Below are 24002 nucleotides of genomic sequence, written 5' to 3'. Positions count from 1 at the left end.
AAGTTTTGATCTTACATATGCACAATATAAGAGTTTTAATGTGTCAATATTTCTGAAGTGCATGGAACACCTTATAATAAAGCCAAGTGCCTGAAATGCTTTTGTAACGACAACGTTTATATGTGGAACAAAGGACAATTTGTTGTCAAACGTAATACCTAAATCAACAACCTATTGAACTCTTGCTAATTTCACGTTATTAATTCTATACTCAAACTCAATGATGTTGATTTTGTGTGTAATGGACATTACAGTACACTTGTACAGATTTAGATCTAATTTATTTTCATGACACCATCGACTGAGTTTGAGTAAGTCATCTTGAAGAATCACACAGTCACTAATGGTAGAGATTTCACGGTACAACTTAAAATCGTCAGCAAATAGCAGTTTCAAAGATGATAAGCCATTGACTATATCATTGATGAAAATCGAAAAAAAGAGGGGTCCCAATACAGATCCTTGAGGAACACCTGAAGTTGGAATAATTTCTTTAGATTTGAATCCCTTATAGAAAACATACTGCTTCCTTTCAGTTAGGTAAGACTTAAAAAAAGTTAACAAAGAAGCAGAAAACCCAAAACTGTTCAATTTAGAGAGAAGAATATTGTGATCTAATCTGTCAAAGGCTTTTGAGAAATCCGTATAGATCACATTAACCTGTTTTCTTTCATCAATACACTCAGCTGAAAACTGGGTAAAGCAGCAAAGATTCGAGATTGTAGAGCGTTTCAGAAAGAAACCATGTTGGCAGTTGGATAAATGGTTACATACTTTAGTAAATAAATACTCATGCAGAATGAACTCAAATGTTTTGGCAAAATTGCAGATAAGTGAAATTGGTCTGTAGTTACTAACGTCATACTTATCACCCTTTTTATGAACTGGGGTTATATATGAATTTTTCCATGTTGAAGGAAAGTCACTTGTTTTTAGTGCAAGGTTAAAAATGACTGAGAGAGGAAATGCAAGTGTAGCGGCACAATTGGACAGCAGAAAAGCCGGAATGCCATCAGGACCAGTTGTTGATTTCGGTTTAATTTTCTTTAAAGCAGAGAGGACTTGATCTTCGGAAACCGAGCCAAAAGAGATAATGTGATAAATTAAGTTATCAGTTAGACTAGGACTTGAATTAGATTTGATATAATTTACATTGAAATGATCAGCAAAGGCATCAACAATTTTGATTGGTGTAGAGAGTGTTTCACCGTTAAAGATCAATTGACTGGGAATCCCAGAGGTACCTTTTATATTACTTAGAAATAATGTTCACTGAGGTCACTTCTCATAAGTTACGTAATAGTAATTTACGTTATAAGTCCGGTAGGTTACTTGTAACAGTACTAGTCTAAGATCCCACCGCATGATTTCTACGTTCATCTGTTTTTTAATCAAAATACCATTATTATAGATAATTATGAATAGAGAAATATGTTTCTGAAGGGTTGCCTATCAAAATATGGCCGCAAGTATTTTTTAATTAAAATTAAATTAATTAATTTTTTCCAAACTGTTTCGTTCACTTGTTTTTTACATATATTATAATTCATTTCAAAGAGAGATGTGTAAAGAACTTGAAAAGTTTGGGTTGCCATTTCTCAGTTGGCCGCAACCCCTTGGCAACCGGGTGTAAACATGCACCTCTCTGTTTAATTTATAACTTCATAACGTATCCTCATAAATTATATATCAAATTAAAGCTAATTTTTTTCTCTACACGATGGAATACGGTTGCTTATGGAAAAGTGGCCGCAAATAGGGGTAACTGTTAAAGATAGATAAGAGCGAAAGGGAGTTAGCGCACCACACCGTGCATCAGATAAGGATGCATTGTGCGTGGTTAAAATAAAAATGACGCTATCTAATTGAGCAAAAATGACGTGAAGTTGGCAACTGAGAAATGGCAACTAAAACTTTTCAAGTTCTTTACACATCTCTCTTTGAAATGAATTATAATTTATTTATTAAAAACAAGTGAACGAAACTGTTTGGAAAAAAATAATTAATTTAATTTTAATTAAAAAATACTTGCGGCCATATTTTGATAGGCAACCCGACAGAAACGTATTTCTCTACTCATAAATATCTATAAAAATTGTATTTTGATTAAAAAACAGATGAACGTAGAAATCATGCAGTGGGATCTCGTACAGTGCGCCCAGAAATGTGGTAGCAACTTTTACACAAAGTGTCACAAGATGGCACTTTTGAAAAGCCAAATTTGTTCAATCTTGCAACATTCAATTTTTGAATTTTTTCAAAAGGTTTTCCGAACAATTTTTACACCCGATTTGTGCACTAAAGTTTGTCGAGATGTTGCTCGAAGGGTTCAGTTATGCATTGAGCATAATGGTGGTCAATTTGAACATTTTCAATAAAATTTAAATTTGAATGTTTTACGTTTGACAATTCTTGACATTTATTTATCCCAATTTAGATAGCGACGTTGCCATGCATAAAAAAGGTCTCTGTAAAAAAGTGTCATCTTGCGGGACCAATCGAAAAACTTGCTACCACATTTCTGGGCGCTCTGTATTATACGAGTTAGACATTATGGACGAGGCGACGTTAGGAGCCGAGTCTGGAATGTCTAAACGAGTTCCTGTTACAAGTACTACCGGATGTATATCGTAATGTATTTTATTTCATACTGGAAGTCTCTTGTGCATCATTATTTTATTTCAAAAATTAAAAAACCACATTATATTGTGAAAATAGCATCACCTTTTTTCCTGTGACAACGGCCGTTGCTATTGTTTTTTTAGATCAAATATTTTTTGACTTTTTTACTTTTCAATGTTAGATGTATAAAAGGAAAACAGTCCGGTAGGTGTTGCTAAGTGACACAGTGGAGTAAAATCACATATCTATATACAGACTGTCTACAAAAGAATGTGGGATCGCAGAGGGCTCTGGAATTTGAATTAGCCAACCCCTTTAAATTCGTCGACTACTAACCGCCAAATCCGCCAAATTGTCAAATATATTCACAAGCTGTCAACACGAAGTCAACTTAACCTCATTTCCGCTTTCGAAGTCTTGTTTTGTTGTTTCTTGCGTTCCTGGTCTGCTTATTGTTTAAAAAAAGCTTTTTTCAAAGCTAGATAACTTCCGGTGGTGTTACAAAGGTATTGTCTTTATCTGTTTTTATAATTTTATTACCTCTCAAATATTTTAGAAGTCCTAATTGCTAAAGGGTCGTAATTAACGCCCGGTAATTTAAAGCGGTTTGCAGATTAAAAAAATACTAAATGCTCGATAAAAAAAATAAAAATGCAGTATAAAATAATAGAAAATGCCTTATATTTTTTATAAAATCACAATATAAAAAATACAACTTGCACGTTAAGTTCTGGTCGGTATTTTAACCAAATGTGCACCAAAAAAATATATAAATGCTCGATAATTTACGTACACTATTGAATGAAATTCTGCATTTTACAGTAATGCAAATAAACGGGCGCTTGCTTACCGACGATCGACGAACAATACATAACCTCACAAAACGAAACGGGCATGTTCCATGTTCTACGTGTATTTCTGATCTGCAGTGCGGGAATAGGTGTGTTATTATTAACCCGTACTGTTTTTAAAACCGATATGAGTGGCAGTGAGATTCCTCAATACAGTTCTTCAGAGGATAGCGCGGCTGGTGTACTTGAGGAGTCGGAGCCAAAGAAAAGAAGGAAAAAGGTTGATAAACAGTGGAAAAGAGAACAGGTATTCAGTAACAAAGCCTTAGCTCAAAAATCAGTAAAAGTTTAAGGTATTTGGAGCTGTTATCATAAAAATGTTGATACAGAGGGTAACGTTAGTGCAATTTATCGTTGCAATAAAGTAAAGTATCGAGGAGAACAATGTGCTTCAGGTGTATATTTATATTATCCCGCAAATACTGAGGATGTAGTTTTATACCGATCGGAATTGCTTCATACATGCGAAAGTATCCCGTCCAAAACAACCATTAAAATAAGCGGACATACTAAAACTGAGATCAATACCTTGTTTGAAAATGATCCAAAACTAAAACCGAAAAAGATTTTGGAAATTTTGGCGAAGAAACATTTACCAATTCCTAAAAAGCAACAGTTAAATAATTATTTGGCTTCTTTAAGAAAGTCAAAATTTGGTCCGAATTCGATAAGTCTTGGGGAGTTAGAACAATTTTGCATCGACCACTCTCCAGTTCCAGAAAATAAAGATGAGGCTTTTATAACATCTCACCAAATGGATTACGGGGATCCCCTTCTTTTCGATTTTTTATGTCAACCAAAAATTTAATCAGGCAATCACAGAATGCTTGCCATGTCCACGCAGATGCCACATATAAACTTATATGGCAAGGTTTCCCGCTATTGGTGTTCGGAACAACAGACAAGGCCAGATCATTTCATATTTTTGGAGTGGCAGTTTGTGCCAACGAGCAAACTGAGGATTTTATTTTTGCATTCAAAGCGCTAAGAACTGGTGCAGGGAAAGTTTTGGGTGAAACCATTAATCCATCGATACTAATATGTGATGCGGCCCATAGCATACAAAATGGTTTCAAAAATGTATTTGGTCCGAACGTTACAATAAAAATGTGCTGGGCTCATATGAAAAGAAACGTAAAAAAAAAGCTGATCAACTGGTGCGTCCAAAAGCAAACATACATACAATCTTGGAAGATATTGATTGTCTTCAATTAAGCAAAAGTCAAGAGATATTCGATAGAGCGTCTATTATGTTTCTTTCAAAATGGGAGGAGCAAAAAGACTTTTTACGTTATTTTGAAAGTGAATGGCTACAGATGAACCGAAACTGGTATGAAGGGGTTGACAAGAAAAGTCCAAGTACTAACAACGCCCTAGAGGCTTTTAACCGAGTTATCAAAGATGAAAATACTCTAAGAGAACGGCTTCCTCTATCTCGATTCTCTGTGATATTAAAGGAGTATGTAACTACCTGGTCTCAAAATTATTCTTCGAAATTAAAAGAAGTGCACGTAAAGCCAGCTATTCACCTAGATTTGTGGACAAAATCTTATCAGTGGGTTAAAGCACAAAAAAAGATTATTTCTAAAGCGACATCGGGAAATGTTTACATTATTCCTTCAAAAGATATAACCGAGGTGAACCAGGATAACCTTGAAAAGTGTACGAAACTAGACTTTCATAGTTTTGACGAATATAAGACTGTTATGTTTAGTGTATGGACAGTAACAATTCCCGACGACAAAGATGATTGGATTAATGGTGAATGTGATTGTCCGACTTATTTTAAAATACTGATTTGTAAACACATTGTGGGATTGGCCATACGGCTAAAACTTACCACACCACCTCCTGAAGCAAAAGCTATTCCAATTGGAGTAAAGAGACGTCGTGGGCGACCAGCTCTTTTAGTTCAATAGGTAAGTCACAGGTCAATATTTCCCTGATGTACCTATGTACATATGCCATTTTTTATTTCAGATAATCTCATATCCTCAGATGTACTTTGTGCCTAAAGTTTTTGTTGTTGCGAATCAGATTTAAGTTTTGTTTTGTTAGTAGATACCTACAAAATTAACAACTTTATTTTAAGTTCTTGCGAGCATTTTGTTTTCAGAATAGTTAGTTACCAGAAAATGTGTTTTTGTTTTTGAATTGTTAGACTTTTTGTTTTGTATTACATATTTTATTAAATTAGTGTTTATTTTGTGTTCACTGATTTTTTTATTTTCAATGAAAATGTATAGGTAAGTACCTACTCTTTGTGGGCTTTGAACTTTTTTATCGATAAAATCATCATTTTTATTGAAGGGTAAGTATTCTTTCACCATCAAACTTCTACTGAACATTCATTATATGTACATTTATCGAGCATTTATTATATTTTACCGAATATTTAATAATTTAGGAAGCATTAGAATTTGGTACTGAGCATTCGTTACATTTATTGAGCCTATATTTTTTATATCCAATATTTATTAATTTAGGAAGCATGTGAATTTGGTATGGAGCAATCATTTTATTTATCAAGTGTCTATTATTTTTATCGAATATTTATTATTTTAACAAGCATGTAAATTTTATATCGAGCATTCATTACATTTATCGGGCGTCTATTATTTTTATCGAATATTTAGTTTCTTGTCATGCATTTGAATAAATTAACTGGAAAATGTAACATGCATTGGGAATAAAATATCGAGCATTTAATTTGTTCCCATTGCTAAAATGGTGTTCACACTTGAACAAAATAAGTTCATTATAATGTCTTATTACCGCAACGGTATTAAAAGAGACGGAGAATGGACATACAGCGTTCAAGCTTGTAAAGAAGAATTTTTAGCCAACTACCCGGACCAAAATATTTTAAAAAAGTCCCTTGCCGCTCACATTAATCGAATTGTTGATCGTTTTGTTGCTACTGGTAGTGTTGAAAAGGGGAAATCGTCAGGTCGTCCCAAGGTGATGGAAGATGTAGTTGAAAACATACGAGATACTTTAGAAGAACATCCCTTACAAGACTGGCTCTTCAGACTGGTGTACCTCGGAGTACATGTCATAAAATTGTTAAAAAGAACTTGCATTTCCATCCGTACAAAGTAACAACTGTACAAGAGCTCCTGCCTAATGACCCTGAAAGCCACATAAATTATTGTAACTGGTTTCAGAATAATCTCAATAATGACAGATTGTTAGACTTGAATTTCTTCTCAGATGAAGCTTGGTGTCATGTATCAGGATACGTTAATTCACAAAATGTTCGCTATTGGAGTTCTGAAAATCCACATGTGTTTGTTGAAGCCCCCTTATATCCAATGAAAGTTGGCGTATGGATTGCAGTTTCGCGCAGGAGACTTATTGGTCCTATATTTTTTCATCAAACTATTAATGCTGAGAGATACAGGGAATTAATTTTGAATGAATTCATTAACCAGTTAGATGATGAAGAGCTTCAGTATGGTTATTTTCAGCAAGACGGTGCGACACCGCATACAACTCAAGCAAATTTACAGTATTTAAGTGACTTTTTCGGTGATCGTGTCATAAGTAGAGGTACAAATACGCCATGGCCTCCGCGTTCGCCGGACTTAACTCCCTTAAACTTTTCTGTGTTCGGCTACTTGAAAAATGAAGTGTATAAACGACAAATGAATAATTTAAATCAGTTAATGGAAGAGATTACCAACTGTTGTCGTAAACTATTCAACTTCCATAATTTCATTAGAAAATTCTGAATCATCATTACCTGCGTCAAAATCCCAATCAAATTCCGAGTTAGATTCTTCTAATGAAATTATTAAAGAAAGAACGTTTTCAAATGAAAGATTTCCCATTAATTTTGCCCAATCTTTCGAAATTAGTTCTTCACAATATCTACAAAAATGTTGGCAAATTTCAGGAGTACATTTCAAAATAGACTCAAGCCATAAATTCACAACTCTATTGCGAAGTTATAATTGGTCTTAAAAAACCCCTGTGCCATTTCAATTGGGTCGTTGTTTCTTCCTTCACTATCCGTGCTACATATTTATCTTGTACTATGGCGGCCAAAAAATTTCGTCCGTCATTTTTCCGTCATTTCAAAAAAAATCGGTGTAGTCCATTCCTTATTGTCATTAACATTATGATTGATGTTTTTACTTGTCACTTTTGAAAGTCAAGCAAAATGCCATCGGTATCAAATTTTAATAAAATTAAAATAGTAACTCTTGCACAAAGAGGAATGTCCCAAGCTGAGATTTCGATGGACCTTCGTATACCTAAAAGTACAATTTCGTCCATTCTTCAGAAATGGAAGCAAAATGAAACTATTGAGAGACGCCAAGGCTCAGGGAGGCCTAGCACATCTACTGCAGAAGAAGATAATATCCTTCTCAATAGGTTACGCAATAGCCCTTTCATGACGGCTGTTGAAGCGGTAAATACAAGCAAATACAACGGAAAGGAGCGGTCGATTTTCGGCAAACATATAGGCATGGATTTCAGTAGATAGCCCCGGGATAATGTTGCATCTAGAAGATCAGCTCAACAGTGATGTGTTTATGTTAGGATTCTTGAAGACGTGATGATGCCCTCAGTTTCAAGAATTTTTCCGAATTTTAACTTCATATTTCAACAAGACAATTGTTCAGTGCATACAGCATATAGGGTAGCAGAATGGTTCAGGAATAACAGCATAAACGTTCTTGATTGGCCGAGTCGCAGTCCTGATTTGAACCCTAAAGAAAACATGTAGGGACTTTTGGTTCGTAATTTGCAACAACGACAAGTGATTCGGAATAGGGCAGAACTTTTGACTGCGATTACTAATGCATGGCAATCATTACCTAAGAATTATTATTAAGAATTATTACAGAGATTTATGCCTCTCCATGTCGCGTCGTGTAAGGCGAGTTATTGATGCCAATGGAGCGATGACCAAGTATTGATTTTAAACTTCATTCATTTTATCTTTTGATTTAGCTAAGTACTTAAACAAAAATAAATGTTTCATTTCCTTGTCTTTGCCTTAATGTTTTTCGTTTGATTTTTTTAAAACTACAGCATACTCGTATAATTTCCACGGTTCTCTGTTTGGTGCTTTAATCCAAAAATAGCCGCAAGTCTGCCTCTAGTGCCACTAGCGGTCGTGTGGTAATTGTGTAAGAGTAGAACTTGTCCTTTGTATTCACAAAATTTGAACTGATGGACTGAATGACAGATTGTCAAAATGACAATAACGATAAAAAAGCGAGGTTATTGGTGCTTAAGGGTACTTTACACTTTATGTCAGGGCCTTGAAAGTGACGGACGAAATTTTTTGGCCGCAATAGTACTATTGCGATCAAAAAATTTTGGACACTAATGTCATCGTGCTGTCATACATTCTAAAACGACCCTTATGTATTAATAACCTCAATTTTGATTGTGTCAATTTTGAAAATGTGAATGTCTGATTTACCGAGAAAATATTCAAAAAGGTGTAAAAATCAGACAAATGGAATAGAACGAGGTTTTAATTAATAAAAAATATAAAACAAATACCCAAATGTACTCGCATATTAAAAAAATTATATTTTAAACCGGTGTCAAATTGACAACAATTTCATCTTTCATGTGACAGTTTCAATAAAGCATGATTTAGAGTAATTTTTTTAATGTGACAGAAGTTTGATGTCCAAAATTTTATGATCGTAATAGTACTCTTATCTTGTACCTACGATTCAATTTATACACAAAAGGAACTTGACTTCATTGTAACTTACTGAAAATATGTTCTGCAGTCTAATACAAACACCATCAATACGTTCTAGAGTCGCTTAATTATGATTACGGGAAATTCGGCATTCGGCAACATGTTACGTTCATTTTGATAGGTCCGTATGTCAGGCACTTTAGTGACAGCAGAGATGACAGAAATCAATCATGTATCCAACGTTAGAAAATGAAATCATAGTCTCCCCTTATGCCAAAACATCGTGAATGGTATATGTATAGCTCGCTTATTTCTGAGGGTAGGTGATTCCAAGGTATAACTAAATGAGACCTATACTATCTTGTAGAGGACATTTTGGGACATAAGGAATGGTCATCTACAACTTTTTTTAAAAGGACCGAACTTTGAAAACGGCCTTTATACGTAGTTGAGGTGTAGTCCGAAAAACTACGTTTCTCGTAACATTTAACGCTGTGTTAATTCAACTATTGAAGCTGTAATTATGATTTTCTGTATATTTGTAGTAAAAAGTACAGCGCTTCCAATAGTGAATCGGAAATTTCGCAAATATCGATAGTTTTCAAAAAAATAATGAATGCATTTAGATTAATAAAAAATGGGCATCGTAAACTTCACTCTGCTGGGACCTATGTAAAATGTTGAAAATTTCGATACACATGCAGCGAGTCAAATGTAACTAAGATATTGTAAAAGTTAAAAAAAAAAAAGAATTAAGTCAGTAGCCCGTATATTTTTTGAGAAAATAATTTTTTTATTCGACGAACGAACGCGCCGGGCGTCTCCTGGCAGGCAGATATAACCCGGCACGCGTATTTAGTCGTCTATCGATGTAGGGATTGTAGCAGTCTAAAAACAATAATTGTAAAATTTTAAGTAGGTAAATTTTTTGTATTTTTGTTAAAATTTATCTATTTTAAATGCTTTCTTTGTCATCTTCATTCTCATATACCTAAACAAGAAACATTGTTGTGAGATTTTTTGCAAGAACAATCTACAGCATTTTAAGCCTTCCTTCATGCACATACATTTATTATTTTGGCATCATTGGCCTGTGCAAAAAACGTTCACCATTGTAGCTAAAACAGGTTGTAAAATGCCCTTATTTAGATTTGGAGATTTTAAATTGTATTGAATTAACCCAACACTACAAAACACACTAGAATACATTAATTAGAGCATAAGTCCATGAAAAAATATTATAAACTGCTTGAAGGATATATTTCAAATTTTACGTGCGTTAGCTACTTCTTGCTCTACGTAGAATTTAATGAATTTTATGTCAACCAATCTCTCGCTGGACAAACTATACATGACTACACAAGGATATACGTAATTGATCAATGCATCTAAAATTTGAGTGAAGTATGTACATAATAATAATTATTTTTTAATGTTAATACCTTAGCACATGTTGACCAAAAGCATCATCTGTTGGTGGCAATTTTTTAGCAGACTTATTAGAGGTTGTAGTCAGTTTATAACTCAGTTAGTTTAATATGTTAATGGTCTAAGTTTTATTTTTTTAAAAAGCCAGTGCGAATTTAGTAGAAATTTTAACAGCCTCGGTCATAGTCATTGAGTTTAACTTCCCTAACATTTGAAATGTTTTCAAAAGGACATTGTATGCTGTTTTTTTTGCCGATTTTAAAACGTTAAAAAATGAATCGCTGGTAACACTTGCAAATTTCATTTTCAAGTAGGTACATATGTGCACAAAAAAACCCATTGATAAATCTTTTAACTACTTAAAATGAGCATATTTTGCAAAAAACAGGAAGTAAAAAAAGAGAAATGAACTGCAATTCAAACTAGTATAAAAATAATATTTTTTGATATTGATTTAGTTTGAAGACATTTTTCTAACATTTTTTATAGGAACAGGAGAATCGACGAGAAATAATAAATATATATATTTTTTTTTGTAATGGTATTGCTTATCTATCATTAAATTAAAAAAAATAATTAAACAATAAATGTATGTGCATGAAGGAAGGCTTAAGATCCTGGAGTGATTGTTCTTGCAAAAAATTTCAGAACAATGTTTCTTGTTTATATGAGGATGAATATGACGAAGAAGAAAGCATTTAAAGTAGGGAAATTTTAGCAAAAATACCAAAAAAACTATATACTCAAAATTTTTGTCTTTAGACTGCTACACGCCCTCCGAGTATACTCGTATCGATAGACGACTAACTACACGTGCCGGGAGCCGCCCGGCGCGTTCGCTCGTCGAATAAAAAAATTATTTCCTCAAAAAGTATACGGGCTACTGACTTAATTCTTTTTTTAAAAACTTTTACAATATCCTAGTTACATTTGACTCGCTGCATGTGTATCGAAATTTTCAACATTTCACATAGGTCCCAGCAGAGTGAAGGTTACGATGCGCATTTTTTATTAATCTAAATGCATTAATTATTTTTTTCTTCAAACGTCCGTAAATTATGACATTATCCTGCTGCATTGATAATGCTAAAGTGTCACTTCATTGTCATGGCATCTAACGAGCTGACGAGCGGCAGATAAAGTTATTATCTCCGCTGAGAGCGGCAGATAAAGTTATTATCTCCGCTGAGGGCGTCCGTGAAGTTATTATCTCCGCTGATGAGCGGCAGTAAAGTAAACCAGCTAAATCATTTGAAATTCCTACCTGGTTTCTTAACATGTCTTAAATAATTTGTTATGAAGGTTTGAAGAAAAAATAGTATATGTTATTCGGAGCAAAAATGGTTTTATGTGCTTTGGCTGGTTTGTCTGCCTCACTGCGTTCGGCAGGCAATCTACCAGCCGCAGCACATAAAACTTCATTTTTGCTCCTCATAACATAATATACTATTTTCAAAACTATCAATATTTGCGAAATTTCCGATTCACCATTGGAAGCGCTGTACTTTTTACTACAAATATACAGAAAATCATAATTATAGCTTCAATAGTTGAATTAACACATCGTTAAATGTTACGAGAAACATAGTTTTTCGGACTACACCTCAACTACGTATAAAGGCCGTTTTCAAAGTTCGGTCCTATTAAAAAAAGTTGTAGATGACTATTCCTTATGTCCCAAAATGTCCTCTACAAGATAGTATAGGTCTCATTTAGTTATACCTTGGAATCACTAAAAGTCATAATTTCAGTCCGACTTGACTCCACTAACACTTTCCAGCTCTGATACTGTTATAACTGACCTACCGGACTCAAATTGATGATGCAATCGAGCATCTACCGGACAGTATGAAATAAAAATTAATAGTATGTCCACTGCATGTATCATGCCATGTCCAGCTTATGTCCATTGTGAATAAGCACTTAAAGTGGATAAAAGTCGTTTTAAAATGTGATTGTGGATAATAGTATATTAAAGAACGGGTTTTATAAGGGTTTATTTGGCGCACGAGTCCCAATGCTGTTTTTAAATAAACACCAAAAATCTGTATTATTCAATACAAACTGTCAATACGTCCGCTTTTAGAGGTAAACCGACTAGCAAAATTTGTGAGGTTAGGTTTCGATGTTTAATTTTTATTTTCTTGACGATGATTTATTATATTGAACAGAACACAAGCGAGAGCAGACCATCATTTATATCCTGTATTATGAATTTTGATAATAATTAATTTGTCCATTTTCCGTTTCACATTTTGCTACACAAATTTTCCAATAGATGAATAATTGTTGAAGCCAAATTGAGAATTACTTACAAAATCCTAAATCCATCTGTGAACTTACAATATGTGTCGTGTCTTTATCGTTTTTATACAGGTGTCCCAAAAAAAAAGACGAGTCCATAGCTCCCTTATTTAGCGGAGGATTTTAATTATCTGTACACCAAATTAAATGGTTGTTAATAGGCTACAAAACGGCTTAATAAATTCACGTATAGCTCCCAGGGCTTTAAGACTAAACTGTCTAAATATTTTTTTTCAAATGGGATTACATTTAATTCTGAAAACAACAATGTACTACAAGTATAACTTCACATTAAAAAAAATAACACTAACTTTTGAAACAAATGACGAGCACCAAGCGAAGATTGGGATTGCGCAGATATGCCGCCAATGTTTAGCGCAAAATGGAACATAGACGATAGTAGCATTTTTTACATTTTTTTTGTGAATTTTTGGTAAACCTTGTTCACGTTGAGTTGAACATTTCAAGGTCAAATTATTTAATTTTTGGGCTCTGTAATTATGTTTTATAAATAGTGACATGCAGGTAACCAACATAATGCGATTCCGCAATGCTTAATCCAACGTGAACGGTGTTTACCTGCATGTCACTATTTACAAAACATAATTACAGAGCCAAAAAATAAAATTATTTGACATTGAAATTGTCAACTCAACGTGAACAACATACCGGGACATTTTTTTAATATTGAACATAGCCCATACTTATTCCCTATGTTCAGTTTTAAAAAACACAGGTCAATTCATGTATATAATCACGTAACCAAGATAACGAAAATAAGTACTTGACATGACAGTTTAACAAAATGGTCAAGTTGTTTGAAGAAGAAATACACATAATGCAGTTATTCTATGCCAATCAGAGCATTAGAAATGTGCGTGACATTTCCAATGCAACACATGATAGACCAATTCAATCAATCGGAACAATTTTTAACATTATTTCAAAATCTTTGGTGTTCGGTATAGATGGTTGCATAGCAACTCACAATGCATTTGATCTGTGTTTTTTAAAATTGAACATAGGGAATAAGTATGGACTATGTTCAGCTATAATATAACAAGTGGTATGATTATTATCGATGATATTATGAGTGAAATTGTGCTGGAGATATCACGAGTCCGAAGGACGAGTGAAATGTCCTGCTTCAATTTCACGAATTTAATATCATCGATGATTAATCATACCACGTGTTATATTCGATGAGACAATATAATGAATGAAATACAAAATTATTCATTTATTTGTCAAATTGACAAATTTATTTCAATCAAAAATTGTAACGACGAAAGTAAATAAGAAAATAATTTCTTTGTTTTTTATAATCGCTGTGATAGCCATGCAACTAAGGACTTTTACGTGTTTTCATTGGATCATTCATGATCACGTGATACATGAATTATATTGTCAGAGTTAAAAAAATGTCCCGGTATATTTAAGTGTATACTTGTGATACATTGTTGTTTTCAGAATAAAAATCTATATCAGAATTACTAAAAAAAAATATGTAATCCCACTAAAAAAAAAAAACATTTTGACAGTTTACCCTTGAAGCCCATGGGGCTATACTTGAATTTATTAGGCCATTTTGTAGCCTATTAACAACCATTTAATTTGGTGTACAGGTAATTAAAATATTCCGATAAATAACGGAGTTATGGACTCGTCTTCTATTTGGGGACACCTGTATATGGCTACTACTGCAGCTCTGCACTGAGGTCACTTAAATTTAGCAACACAATGGGTCATATGCATAAACTATTAGCAAATGCTTTTACTTGTATTAGTGAGAGATAGAAATACATGGACTCTATTAGATAGAAAAAGACAAATATATAGTATAAGCAAATGCTTATTCTTATGCATACTACCCAATGAAAACGCAATGAACAATCAAAATTTGGAAGTGACAAGTGACGCACAGTTAACTATTTCTCGCTCGCTCCACTAAAAAACTCGACTCCGTGTCGACCGTGTCGCGCTGCCACGACCGTGTCGCATGAAACTAATTCACTGCCTGGGAATAAAATGCATGTGTGCGCCTAAAGAAGTTTTCGCTTCAAAAATTAATTAAAGAACAATTTTGATGCAAAAAGTTAACTTCCTAAAGTCAATCTTTCTGTAACTAGTGATAAATTGCTTTTACTTTTTGTAACTAAAGACTTTTTCCTTTTACTTTTTGTCACTCATAGCAAATAATATTTCGTTTCCTCAGATACTTAATGTGCAAAGTGGCTACAACTAAATTTTCATGTGCGTTGCCTCAACTCAAATACATAACGTGGAAGATAAACTTTTCCGTTTATACATATACCTAGCTTGACATCTATCAAAGATAACCTCAAAATTTACAATGAATTAATGTTTTTTAAAACTTTGCTTAAACCAACACGAAAAGTTTCTTAAAAATTGAAAAAATCTTGTATAAAACACGAGGTTAAAGCGTCTTTTCAATTTTCACGCTTAGTGATTAAAAGTATGGCTTTTAGAGTAAGACCGGTCTGAGATATGACAATTGGTGGGGGTGCGCATAGACGGAAAACAGTCTTTCGTAAAATAGGGGTGTTCAACAGATTAAAAATCAGCTGACTGTTACTGTGACCGCTATTATCTGTTGTGAGCTGTGACCGGTTTTGCCACGCCACTAGAATACTTTGTCTGTGCAGATTTCCCCCACCAAATGTCATATCTCAGACCGGCCTTACTCTACCTCTTGTTGTATAAATAACTATTGAAACATTGAAGTCACACTAACATTTTTATTGTTTGTTATAGATCATTTTATTTTTGTTAAATAAAAAAATATAAAGACTATTAAACTCTAGGTTTTTCTTGTTATAAAAATGTAAACGGAAGAGCAGATTTTATATCTATACATACGCAGTAATCCTGAAGTCTTGGAAACAGAACGGTAGCACTAAAAAACAGGCGATGGTTGACAATAGCTCCTTTCTTAGCATCTTTTGGATGAAGACTATCGTCTTTACCATATTGATCTACTAAATATTTCATGATTACGTGACTGGAAAGTATCGATATTATTTTATGTGATACAAAGTTCAATCGATTCTCACCTGTCCCACAATATAAATCCATTGTCGTTGATTGTGGGAACTGTATGCATGGGATTAATCTGAAAGTTAAACTTTAACATACTCGTATTCTCACACACACAATCTAAAAAATTACCTTAATGAATTCAGGATTCATCTGTTCTCCAGCCAGAAGATTAAGAGTTTTTACGTTATGTTTTACGCCGAGGGCTTTAACAAGCATTAAAGTCGCTCTCGATGGGGGACTTCCGGGAAAAAAGTACAAATCTATGCTATGATTTATCATTTTAGGATCAAATGTGCTGAAATACGAAATTAAAATTTGAATTATAAATAATGTTTCTGTTTCTAATTACATGTTATTTAGAGGCACAACACCTTCCGTTTCCATGCAGTTTCCCATCAGTTTAATTGAACATAAAACTTTTCTGCGAAATATCACGAATCACTCTTGTTGACTTGCGTTACAGTCGATATCCACATTGCAACAAGGTCTTGTACGTATTAATTCTTTATAAGACAACGATAACCATGGAAACTGTTTTCAAAACAATAGTCAGCTCTCAGCTGTCTCATATTCTAGTAAAATAATTGCATTAAAAATTAAGTCTCAACATACTAGACCTCGCAAGTTTCATTTAAAATGTCCATATTATTTTAATCTTTTTAATCTAGTTCCTTATTAATAATGCAGGGTATATCACGAGTAATAATGAGCCCGACGGAATTGAAAATGCAACCCACACTACATTTTCGAAAAAAACTGGCTATTGAAATTAAAATATCCAGCTTTTTTCGAAAATGTATGTAGTCTGTACGTATCCTAACAGCAACTTATCTTTGTAGATGGATTGGGCGTGGCAACTCTGGACGTTGATCTCCAAGATCTCCAAACCTTTCTCATTATCTCATTGCGATTATTTGCTGAGGAATCAAAGGATTATATATGCTGAATACCTGTGAATACCCTACTAAGTGATAGACCATAAGAGGGCATTGCTACTGTGAAGCCTGCGATGATAGACAATTAACAGCAAAACTGCAAATTATGCAGTGTGCTTTCAGGAGAGTGACAGGCAATTTCTTATTGTCTAAAATTTGAAAATAATTTCTTCATCCTCTTCTACTTCCTGTTTCTGTAGGCAAATTGCTTGTTCAATACTGCATTTATTGTTGCTGTTCTTGTTGTTGTTCCTGTGAGATGAATTGCTAGTAGACCTTTCGGTGGTCTTCCGGTAGGTCTTCTGCTAGTCGACCTTCTGCTATTCTCGTTACATGCCGGTTCCTCTCTCTTCAGCAACTTCTTATCCAACGTACTATGTCGTTGGCTTTACACTCTTCTCTCATTTCTTCGCTTCTTTTCTTATCTTGTAGGTTGTGTCCTATTACGAGTACATAGACAGTTTTTTCTGACTAATTTTGAAATTGTTTTTTCTCAATTGGAAATAGAATATTCTCACTTTGAAATTTCTTGATTGATTGAGAAATTGGGAAATAAAATATACAAGTTTTGTGTAGGCATTCTTTTAATTTAAAAAAAATATTTTTTCTAACACTAATATCTTATACTGTTTCTATGGTGCATTTGAGCTCACACCTTATGTTTCTCATAAAATACGCTTCCTCTATAAGACACGTCGTCAATAGCAACGTATCTTATAGAGTCATAAAATACGCTCACACATATTATTCAAGTAACATTTTATTCATCATTTTTACAGTAATTATCACAAAAGTGAAAAGTACAATTATTGAATTGGAACTGCCACATTAGCTTCGTGCTCTTGTTCCTAACATCTTCTTCTTTATCTTCTGTTGTTTCATCCAATGCAAGTGGCCGGCCATCGAAAACTGGCAATCTTTACATTTTCTTCAAATGATTCTTGCCGTAACGTAAATTAACTTTTAATGAAGTTCTACACACCTACCTATCAAGAAAAGCCAAAATGACATCTTCCGTTACCTCCGTGATGCTTTTTTCATTGTTCCGGCCTTGAAACGAAACATACACCTTTTCATATGCACTTTAAGACTTCATTGGTAACAAATTGCCCCTTTTTTCTTATTTCTTCTGGAACGTTTTGGCACATTTCAACGATGAAAATTGTTTTTTTCCAAATTTGTTGATATTATTACCATAGTATCCACGGCAATCTGCGCATTTTGTGTATTGTGACGCGCCTCGAATAATTTCTGAATTTATTAAAATTTCTGATAAGATGTTAGTGTTAGAAAAAATCTTGAAGACAACGCGTGTTTTATAGTTTAAAAATCTCGATCTATTAAATCCTCGCTCCCTGCGGTCGCTCTGATTTAAACTACGATCTCGATTTTTAAATCGGCTATAAAACACTTGTTGTCTTAATAGCTATAATAGCTTGTTAGCGGTAACAATACGGTACAAATTTGAACGTTATAAACTTTTAATATAGTTATTATCGTATCATTAATGGATATGATCACTTTATGTTACACATTTATTGATAATTATAAAGACCATAATATTCGAATAACTCAGCTTCCTTAGCTACTTATAATACGTTAGTTAGTCATAATAATACATTAGTTACGCGCTCATAATACGTTAGATACAATGATACGATAAAGCTTGAAATATAACTCGAATATTATGGGATTTAAACAACGCTCGGACGTTGTGCAGGTGACTTGGCTAATTGCCTCGTCACCTGGCAACCTCCTCGCATATTATAAATCCCATAATCTTCTCATTATATTAATAGCTATTTTTGTTACAAGTACCTAAAACATTGTTTTTGCGGACGAATCGTTGCTGTTTCCAGACGAGGTGGCAGCCGAGTCTGGAATAGCAGACGAGTTTGCAAAAACGTTTTAGGTACGTGTTACAAAGAACATTTTTTTTGTTAAAGCTCCCAAAAACGCATTCAAACCTCTTATTATGCATGATTATTGATTAATCTGATCAGAGCAAATATTTCTCGAAAACAGTGAACTTTGAATTTTAATTACCATACCACCATAGTAACCAGATTGTTTAATATAAACACGAAACATTTTTGACGTTTTGTTTGTATAAAATGCAGAATCCAGAAAATATTACAAAACGCGAAGAAAATTGTATTAGATTTACTTCCAGTGTAGTCTAGACAAATCTATGAAAAGGAATATGAAGCATTCATTCGATGGAAAGAAATTAACAACCTTGTAATTATAGACGAAGAAGCAATGTTGAACTATATACATGAAACGGTAAGTTCCGCTATTCTTTACATTCAATTGTGTTAATCATTTCTTAACCCACCGAACCCGACAGACTATACAGGACATTGCTTCCGCCGAAGTACTGCGTCTCTGTAATCTTGATTTAACCTCGTTGAAACGGCTAGGAGGATGGAAGCAAGTTTTTTCACAATATTATTGCCTTTTTATTCTAAATTATAAAAATCGTTTAATTATTGTATTGAACCATTGTGTTTTATTTACCAAAATAATCCGGAAAAGTTGTCATGGCAATTTTTTGTGAATATTTACCTAAATAATCCGGAAAAGTTGTTATGGCAATTTTTCGGGATTGAATCCGAAAAAGACTCATTTTATTGACTCAAACTTGTTCGTAAAATAGCTATTTTTGGGAGCGTGTACAAAAATAGTTATTTGTATATCAAGGCTGCGAAATCGTACTTTGACGAACCGAGAGAAAAATTGGCAACGGATTTCGTAGCCAAGGTGTACACAACATTTTGTGTGCAACCGAAAATTTGTAATTAAAAAATGAACAAGTAAAATTAGTTCACTGTCAATAAAAATAAAGTCGGTTTACATGTCGCCATGTTGCTATAGACACGACATAAATAAAACAATTCGTTTTGAAAAAATTGGTACAAATGTCGGAAGAAAATTACGATGTTTCCGTTCCGTGTACTCATATAGAGTTAAAAAATATTATAAATTGTGCAGTTGCTAATTTGATACCTGGAAATCTAAACGGCAGTATGAAAAATATTACAGTGACTTTGAGACTGGTCTAACAAGAAGAATATGAAAACCCTGTCGTATAATGTTGTATGGGCTTACCTATTTACTGGAATTTATTTATTGTGGAAGGTTAAGGTTAAGTTCTGTTATGATAAGTTGTATCGAGTGTTTTTTTTTTTAATTTCACCTCGTAGTAGGCGATGTGACCGCACGACTAGTGTAAAACGTCAGATTTAAACAGCTGATAGGTGATCCGTAACCCGTATAGTGCATTCACAATCGACTCTTCAACACCTACTATGAGGTGAAAGTTAAAAAAACACCCGATATCGTCTGCTCCTTTTTATGTTATTTTAATCATAGGAATATCAGGGGCCGTGCGAAGAGACAAATTAACCAAAACGTCTGTTGATGACATTCAGGATTCAGAATATGTTACTAGTTACCTACTAGATATTTCTCTTTTTGATCGGTGAAAAATGAACCTAGTTTACACGTGTCTGTTGTAGATAGATCGATAATGGGAATCTTTCTTACCGACCCCTACTCCTTGAGGCGGTCCCATTTGGAATTGGCGGAAATTTCAAACCGGATAAAAATTCTGTACTAATAGTGGCCGTTCCTGACAAAATCAAACTTTAACTGTAACCAATCCAGATTTTGTAAGATTATACCGCAAATATGCAGATAGATATGTTGTAATTGTGATAATTAATTATAAAAATTAAAATGACTTTTACTTTTACGGCCGTCGTCAAGGCAACGGCTGCGAAATTCAATTTCGCGCTTGTTCTACGCACGCGAAGTGCCCATTTCGCGTACGGTTGCACACAAAATCTATTTTAATATTAGTTTATAAAAAATGTACTTTACAATTTCAGAGGACTACTCAAGGCTTAACTGCACAGTTAACAATAATGAATTATGAATTATAATTTAATAATAATAATTTAACATTTTTATTATGAATTCTTATTGTATATAATTATAATTATAAATATAATATATATTATAATTATAATTATAAATATAATATATATTATAATTATAATTATAAATATAATATATATTATAATTATAATATATACAGGGTGTCCCCCAAAAAAAAGACGAGTCCATAGCTCCCTTATTTATCGGAGGATTTTAATTATCTATACACCAAATTAAATGGTTGTTAATAGGCTACAAAATGGCCTAATAAATTCAAGTATAGCCCTATGGGTTTCAAGGGTAAACTCTAAAAATACTTTTTTTTAAATGGGATGGGTGTTTAGAAAAAAATTCGATTTTACCACTTGTAATTTCAGCAACGGGAATAGTACCGCAATCTCTTTTTAAAAATTTAAAATTTCTGGATTTAGATAACACATTGGTAGTTGAAATTCAAAAAGGTATATTATTATACTCATGTCACATCGTGAGGAAGTTCCTTAACATTGACACAGAACATAATAAAACACAACAAAGTCAAAATGTGGAGGCAAGACGCCGGTAATTATGTTGATAAGCACTGCACTATTACTTGATAGTAATATCCGTTATAGTGTATGTACTCCGGCAAAATTGCCGTGCCGCCGGGTGGAGGTGGGATACGAAAAAATTTATATTGCTATTGTGCAGTGCGAACGAAGAAGTATTGGACATGAATTTTTAATTTATTGAGATAGCTGAGTTTGAATTCAAACCAACCGCCAACAAAAGCCATAATAGTACCGATGTCGGTACCACCAGCGACCACTAGAGGTGGGGGTGGAAGCCGCCAGGGGATGAACGACCATGGTTTTTTTTTTGGAGACACTTCTCCCTTGTCGGTAGAAGAGTGCAGAGGTACCATATGTGATTTTTTTATGCTTTAACTGTGTGATTTTCGGTGCTTCCCGAACTACATTAGACCTTGTTGTTGTCCAGCCCTTCTTGTTTGAACTAGGTATGTCTTTGCGTTACTAAAATTATTTCTGTTTCGCGCAAAATGTATTTTAACAATAACAAATAGGTCGCACGTGGGTTGGTGATGTTCCCACCATGTTTTATAAAATCCGCAATTATCTCGACCATACCCATGTATCACGCTTTTAACATTTGTAAGCTTGCGCTAAATTTATAAAATCGTGCGGACTAAGTTTTTTTTTGTCAAATCAAGTTTAACAATGCACTAACTTTCCTAAAAGAAAAGGGCACCAAGTTTTAGGATTGGTCTGTGGCTTTTCCCGATTTATAAGCGCACTCCTTCACTTAAATCTCCGTTAATTTTTATGATTATTATACTCTAACCCTCCACCGCCCGGCGGCACGGCAATTTTGCCGGAGTACATACATATTAGAGAGTTTTCGCGTTACGTTCCGTTAAAATAACCGGTACGCTATTCGCGAGAAATTACCGTAATCGATTATTGTAATAATGAATCGGTTACGCTATTGCCTAGCAACACCGGCGTTAGCGTACACGATTATCTGAAAAACGTAACGCGAAAACTCTCTATTATTAGAGAGTTTTCGCGTTACGTTCCGTTAAAATAACCGGTACGCTATTCGCGAGCAATTACCGTAGTCGCTTATTGTTATAATGAATCGGTTACTCTATTGCCTAGCAACACCGGCGTTAGCGTACACGGTTATCTGAAAAACGTAATGCGAAAACTCTCTATGTCCTCACTCGACAGACTACAAAACGCCTTTATCTGGAACTTGCAAGAGAACTTTAGAATAGCACCTTGACACTTTGGAGAATAATTATCTCGGACGGTTGATGGACCAAATTGCCATGCTCATTGTAGACCTAACCTAAGAGGACATTAACAGACGAGCTTGGCCAAGTCGTACGTTAATAAAGAGACAAAATAAAATACATAATCGAGGGGAAATGAAAGACTTAACTACAACTTAAAGAATCCTAAACTAACTAAACTGAAGCTATATGGATAATGAAACATGAACATCTGAGCATCCCAGTGACTACCATCAACCAACACTATCCAGTGTACCCAAGGCAGACAAGTCACATCAACCTATGGTCAAGTGCGAGCGAGTCCCAGGCAACAAAATCCATCGCTCTCCTCTCGACTTGAACCACAGTCTAGCTCACTCGTATCTTACCCAAGGCCTCATATTGTCAACTGCAGCTACTCCACTGTAACGTAGCCTTGACCTACCAGTCCCTGGAATGTCCTTTACCTCGTACCGATCGTTCAAAACTTTGGCCACTCGGAACGGTCCTCGCCATTTTGCCATTTTGGCAGTAACTTTTGGCTGGAGCCGGTCGCCGGGGTACTGCTTACGCGAATAAGCACGAGGTCACCTTCCTGATACAAACGGGGAGTAGATCAGGAATGATCGAAACGCTTCTTCTGGGACGCTTGATACCGTTCAGTGTGAGCGACCATACGAGCACGAATTTCAGTTACATCCAAAGGGGTTCTATCTTCAGGTTCCAATAGGCCCCCTGAAGCAACTCTCTTACAATTGCCTCGGAGATGCTAGCCATCGGTACGCTCGTGGTGGAAGTCCCGCATCGTGGAGTGTCCACCAGTACTTGCAGCTCACTGTCGGGATGATAACCAGACGCCTGAAAGCCATCGTTCGTGGGAACTCCATCAACACCGTCGGGGTGCTGGGGAAGGTCATGTGGAAGTTCATCACCCTACGGCGACGATGCGGTGACCGGTGTCGTTCATCACGTCGGCGTCGCGAGCTATGTTTTTCGTCGTGGTACCGGCGAAAATGCGATCTGCCGTTTTGGCATTTTGGCTTTCGATTCGAGCACTACACGCAAAAGTGCGATCCCACTTCTGATTGAAATTGAAACTCGCCAGTCACAACAAATACAATAGATATATTGGTCTTGTCTTTTATTACAATGTGCGACTGAAAATTAATAGATTGTTTTTCTGACGTATCTCAACAACGCAATGTTCAAATATTTCCACTCGGTATCTCGGATGCTGACTCCGGCCTTTTGTCCCAGTGGCGTCTGTTGTTTCGTGCGGTCTAGGCAGGGCTCGGATCGTGGGAACCTCAGAATGTTAACATAGGGTTATTGCAAAGCTAGAAGAAAATTGGTCGTCGGCTGCTGTGGCGAGAGAATTACATTGCAGTAAGACTTGCAAAGAGGCGTTGGTA

General features: G+C 34.7%; 1 protein-coding gene and 1 long non-coding RNA gene across 2 annotated transcripts in view; one reads left to right on the top strand and one right to left on the bottom strand.

Moving 5' to 3' along the window:
• Positions 1–16407, bottom strand: part of LOC138132903 (glutathione S-transferase 1-like) — a 58848-nt gene extending 42441 nt beyond the window's left edge. The window contains exons 1-4 of the mRNA XM_069050617.1: positions 16289–16407; positions 16069–16234; positions 15954–16012; positions 15760–15901 (exon numbers count right to left, since the gene is read on the bottom strand). Coding sequence (XP_068906718.1) covers positions 15760–15901; positions 15954–16012; positions 16069–16234; positions 16289–16335 — 414 coding nt within the window. The 5' untranslated portion in view covers positions 16336–16407. The remainder of the gene's footprint in view (positions 1–15759; positions 15902–15953; positions 16013–16068; positions 16235–16288) is intronic.
• Positions 3211–5687, top strand: LOC138132907 (uncharacterized). The gene is made up of 2 exons (XR_011160216.1): positions 3211–5392; positions 5454–5687. It is a non-coding gene; the product is annotated as an uncharacterized lncRNA (long non-coding RNA).
• Positions 16408–24002: the final 7595 nt, after the last annotated feature.

Source organism: Tenebrio molitor, chromosome 6 (genome assembly GCF_963966145.1).
Source record: "Tenebrio molitor chromosome 6, icTenMoli1.1, whole genome shotgun sequence".
Lineage (NCBI taxonomy): Eukaryota > Metazoa > Arthropoda > Insecta > Coleoptera > Tenebrionidae > Tenebrio > Tenebrio molitor.
The sequence above is the reverse complement of the archived record's forward strand: the minus strand, read 5'-3'. Positions and strand labels throughout refer to the sequence as shown.